Source organism: Terrapene carolina, unplaced genomic scaffold, assembly GCF_002925995.2.
Source record: "Terrapene carolina triunguis isolate 2854851 unplaced genomic scaffold, T_m_triunguis-2.0 Scaffold15504, whole genome shotgun sequence".
Taxonomy (NCBI): Eukaryota; Metazoa; Chordata; order Testudines; family Emydidae; genus Terrapene; species Terrapene triunguis.
The window spans coordinates 1-5,540 of NW_020679855.1; the positions used below are offsets into that span (position 1 = coordinate 1).

General features: G+C 47.6%; 1 protein-coding gene across 1 annotated transcript; it reads right to left on the bottom strand.

Annotated features, from left to right (window-relative positions):
* Nucleotides 1-426: 426 nt before the first annotated feature.
* Nucleotides 427-4,337, bottom strand: LOC112121052 (immunoglobulin superfamily member 3-like). The gene is given in 4 exon segments (XM_026661708.1): nt 427-734; nt 966-1,024; nt 3,750-4,056; nt 4,289-4,337. Coding segments are annotated over 4 exon segments (723 nt in total).
* Between the last annotated feature and the right edge of the window lie 1,203 nt (nt 4,338-5,540).

Here is a 5,540-nt window from a genome sequence, read left to right on the forward strand (position 1 = left end):
GAAGCTGAATCCTACAGCAGCTTTTAGTCTGACTTGTTTGGATTAGTCTATTGCAGTTGTCACTGTGGGTGCTTTAGAAAGCTGGAGTACAGTTCTCTGTCCGTTGTCTCAGCTGAATACAAAGGTACTAGGATTGTAACCTGCTGTCAGTAGGAAGTTGGATGCTGCCGATAAGAGCAAATCTATGTTAGTGGCAGGGGAGCAATTGCTGAGTAAAGAGTGCTGAAGCACATAGTGGGAGGGAGCACCTGAAAGGTCTAGAAATTTGGAGTGAGGAGGGAAGGGAGGCAAGTCTGACACACCCAGGCGTCCCATTGCAGGGCAGTAGAAGCACCAACACCAGGAAACTGCACAGGAAGCAGCTGAAATACTGTGAGTGAGAGTCTGAAATTAAACAGAGCAGGGAGGTTTTTGTGCTGGTTTGTATCACTGTGTGAAAGGGGTGCTGCTATGCTGCTGGCAGTAATAATCTCCAGCATCATCTGCTTCAAACCGGCTGATTGCAAAAGTGAAGTCCGTGCCTGACCCACTGCCACTGAACCGGTCTGGGATCCCAGAGGGACGGGAGGAAGCGCTGTAGATAAGGAGCTTAGGAGCTTGTCCTGATTTCTGTTGGTACCAGGCCATCCAGCTGCTGACACTGGAACTTGCTTTGCAGTTGATGGTGACTCTGTCTCCTGGAGACACTGCCAGGGATTCCGGAGTCTGAGTCAGCACAATCTGCCCGCTGGAGTCTGGATGGGAAAAAAACATTTAAAAGAAAAATAAATATAAAATTACTCAAACTTTGTAACTTTTAACTAAGTACAAAGCTGCATCTTTAAGTGGCTATCTTGTATCCCTCCTTCAATAACATTGTAAATGCCATTGGGAATGATTGCTTGGAAAGGAAATTCTGAGCATTTGCAGCCTAGTAAAATATTATAACTTTATTTTAAACTAATTTCCCCTGTTGTTGTTCTGACCCTGAATGAAGAGCACAAGGAGCCAGAGTAGCTGAGTCTGGGAGCTCATCTTGATATGTCTAGAGTGACAAACACCGAGCTCAGAAGCACAAAGTGTGAAGGTGACACGTTTATATCTGCTCTGAACAGCTGGGAACTATCACTCAGGTGGAAATATGCAAAGCAGCATTTCTCTGTAAATGTCCAGTCCCTTTGCAGACCCTGGACCACGTACACCCCTCAGTGTAGGGCAGGATAGAGCTGGAGTAACAAGGGGAGCTTGCATGTAAATTTACTGCCCTTTAGTTTCAATAGAGTTATGAAATGTTCATATTTGGTTTATTTCCTGCTCCTCTTCTGTTAGAATTATGTTTTGTATTTCCAAGATTCCCATGTTAACGTACACAGAAGTCTCTACCAATCATCCATGTATCTTAGCATATCTGACATATCTCCCCTAGTTATTCCCTTGTGCTGTGCGGCCCGGGTCTAGGCATGAGCCTTCATTTTACACCTCTCCATATGGTCACTCTTCAACTGTCACTTCCTTCAGGGCACCTTGCCCTTCTCAGACATAGCTGTGATCCCGAATGGCTGGCCTCCCCATCGGAGTAGACCCCCACGATGGTGACATTGTGTGGAACAGTCGCCTGAGACCTCTAGCTATAACAGAGCTAAATTATAGCCTCATGTCAGATGTGCTGAGCACCTGCCTCTCAGATACAAGTGAGTAGATGCAGTGGGTGCTCAGAACCTTCGACAATCAGGTTCTCTGCCATCCGGTGGACTCTTCATCCCTTCATTAGACATCTGGCTCCCTATACCAGGCATGGGGCAAGTTTTTGGTGCCTGAGAAGGGGTCACAGAATCCAGCACGTTGAGCAGGGACCGGTCTAAGCTAGCCAGTAGGAAATGCTGAGGAAAGAGGTGGGGCCTCAGCCCTGCCCCTCAAAGGTAGTTAGACACCTAAATCCGTGCAGGCAGGAGGTGCCCATCTCTGCTTGGAATTCACAGCTGTCAACACCCATTCCTGGATTTGGGCACCTCAGCCAGGTCTGCCCTTTCTCCTGAAAAACCAGAGAGAGAGTCTGAGTGATGACTCACTCTATCATACCAATAGCCTTGTGGTTAAGACACTCACCTGGGATGTGGGAGACCTATTTTCAAATCCCTTCTCTGCCTGCATTGGAGTAGGGATTTGGGCTCTGGGAAACCAAAGTTCAGGTGATTTCCGTGACCACCAAGTTATGGGGTATTGTGGGACAGGTGTCTCTAAATCTCTCTTGTTGGAGCTGTCCACTTTGTGTAACTAATTAAATAGGCATCGGAGCAGGGCCTTGAATTTAGGTCTTCCACGTCCCAGGTTCTGCCCTAACCAGTCTCTCTCTCTCTGGGCCAATGAATATTTAATTATTTACACAACATGGAACAGCTTCAAAAGTCACTTTTAAATGTCAACCTTTTCAGGCCTGCAGAGACTGGCATTGTAGCTCGGAGCTATTGTGGATTTGACAGATCAGAGGCATCATAGAATATCAGGGTTGGAAGGGACCTAAGGAGGTCATTTAGTCCAACCCCCTGCTCAAAGCAGGGCCAATCCCCAGACAGATTTTTACACCAGTTCCCTAAATGACTCCCACAAGGATTGAGCTCACAACCCTGGGTTTAGCAGACCAATGCTCAAACCACTGAGCTATCCCTCTGGGGAGGCAGCTGTAAATTACAGGAGACCCAGGGGCGGTTCTAACTTTCATTGGGTGCTGAAGTAGCCCAGGCATGGGCAGAATCTTAACTTTGCCCCCTCCCTGTGGGCTGCATCTCTCAGGAAACATAGCACAGACTCTGTCCCCTCATGTTTATAGGCGGATAGGAAGCGGAAACAAAATGACAGGAAACCACCTGGATGCGCTCAGATTGAAATGTCATTCTGTGGAGCTTGGATATCTGCTGCTCTGCCTATGGAGACCCAAGTGGAATGTAACTGTTACTGAAGAGTTTCTTCTATCTGAAGCACCAGGGACTGGCCACTGTTGGAGAGTGATATTGGATTAGATGGACCACAGCTCAGGTATAGTGATAGCTGTGTTCCTCCCCCTGCTGCCCTCGCACCCAGAATCCCACTGACTTCACCTGTGCTGGCAAAACTGGGACCCAGAATTCATCCTGGGTGCAGCTCCAGCGATGGTGGCACTGCTGGAAGCTGCAATGTAAAAATGGCTCAGCTGTTTTTACCACGTGTCATGTAACCCTGCTCTGGGGGCACTGGGCAGGAATTCTGGATTGCATTTCTGCCAGTATCACAGAGTCCCAGCCCTGCGGAGGGGTTTCTGCTGGGAAAGGGGAGCTGCCTCAGTGACTGTGCTTTGCTAGATAAGAAGCTGAATCCTACAGCAGCTTTTAGTCTGACTTGTTTGGATTAGTCTATTGCAGTTGTCACTGTGGGTGCTTTAGAAAGCTGGAGTACAGTTCTCTGTCCGTTTTCTCGGCTCACTACAAAGGTACTGGGATTGTAACCTGCTGTCAGTAGGAAGTTGGATGCAGCCGATAAGAGCAAATCTATATTAGTCGTGGGGGAGCAATTGCTGAGTAAAGAGTGCTGGACCACATGGTGGGAGGGAGCACCTGAAAGGACTAGAAATTCTGGAGTGAGGAGGGAAGGGACGCAAGTCTGACACACCCAGGCGTCCCAGTGCAGGGCAGTAGAAGCATCAACACCAGGAAACTGCACAGGAAGCAGCTGAAATACTGTGAGTGAGAGTCTGAAATTAAACAGAGCAGGGAGGTTTTTGTGCTGGTCTGTATCACTGTGTGAGAGGGGAGCTGCCATGCTGCTGGCAGTAATAATCTCCAGCATCATCCGCTTCAAACCGGCTGATTGTAAAAGTGAAGTCCGTGCCCGACCCACTGCCACTGAACCGGTCTGGGATCCCAGAGGGACGGGAGGAAGCGCTGTAGATAAGGAGCTTAGGAGCTTGTCCTGATTTCTGTTGGTACCAGGCCATGTAGCTTTAGCTAACACTGGAACTGGCTTTGCAGTTGATGGTGACTCTGTCTCCTGGAGACACTGCCAGGGATTCCGGAGTCTGAGTCAGCACGATCTGCCCGCTGGAGTCTGGATGGGAGAAAAAACAGTTAAAAGAAAAATAAATATAAAATGACTCAAACTTTGTAATTTTTAACTAACTACAAAGCTGCATCTTTAAGTGGCTATCTTGTATTCCTCCTTCAATAACATTGTAAATGCCATTGGGAATGATTGCTTGAAAAGGAAATTCTGAGCATTTGCAGCCTAGTAAAATATTATAACTTTTTTTTAAACTAATTTCCCCTGTTGTTGTTCTGACCCTGAATGAAGAGCACAAGGAGCCAGAGTAGCTGAGTCTGGGACTTCATCTTGATATGTCTAGAGTGACAAACACTGAGCTCAGAAGCACAAAGTGTGAAGGTGGCACATTTATATCTGCTCTGAACAGTTGGGAACTGTCACTCGGGTGGAAATATGCAAAGCAGCATCTCTGTGTAAATTTCCATTCCCTCTGCAGACCCAGGGCCACGGACACCCCTCAGTCTGGTAACACATCTCCCATTCCTTGCAGTGAGGGATGCCTGGATGGGACAGGTCGGGGATGGTCTCTCTAATCAATGGGCCCAGAGTGTTCTGTAGGTTTTCCTGATCAAGGAGTCCAGGTCTGTGCTCAGTTAGTTCCTAAGCTCAGCTGTATCCAGTGTCTTTCTCACTTGTCACTTCTAACGGCCATGGCTTGTTTACAGTGCTTAGTTCCCAGTGTTCATTCAGAGAACAATTTCCTGGGTCGGTTTTTAGGAAGTTAGTTAATTAGTTCATGTCTCACAGTGCTTCTAAAAATTACAGATCTGTTTAAAGGCTAAATATTGTTGTTTTAATGATATTAGTGGCAGATCCCATGGTAACATTTGTCACTGAGAATTAATGTTAAGAGGTAAAACTTGGTTGGTTGCAGTACTGCCCATGCCCTTCCTTCCTATAGCATAATTCAACCCTGCATAAGAGAGCCCACCGGGCCAGAAGAGCAACTGCCCGGTACTGAGTCCTCTCAGAGTGCTGATAAGGAGCCGATGTCATGGTTTATGAAGTAATTGTTTCATTTTTTGAAACAATTGCATCTGAAGAAGTGAGGTTCTTACCCACGAAAGCTTATGCTCCCAATACTTCTGTTAGTCTTAGGGTATGTCTACACTACGAGGGTAGTTCGATTTCACTTAAATCGAATATGTGGAATCGATATTGCAAAGTCGAACGTGTGTGTCCACACTAAGGACAGTAATTCGACTTTGTGAGTCCACACTAACAGGGCGAGCGTCGATATTGGAAACGGTGCACTGTGGGCAGCTATCCCACAGTTCCCGCAGTCCCCGCTGCCCATTGGAATTCTGGGTCGAGCCGCCAATGCCTTCTGGGTAAAAAAATGTGTCGAGGGTGCTTTTGGGTAACTGTCGTCATCCGTCCGTCACTAACGCCCTCCCTCTCTCTCTGAAAGCGCCGGCGGGAAATCGGTTCGCGCACTTTTCTGGTCAGTGACAGCGCGGACGCCACAGCACTGCGAGCATGGATCACGC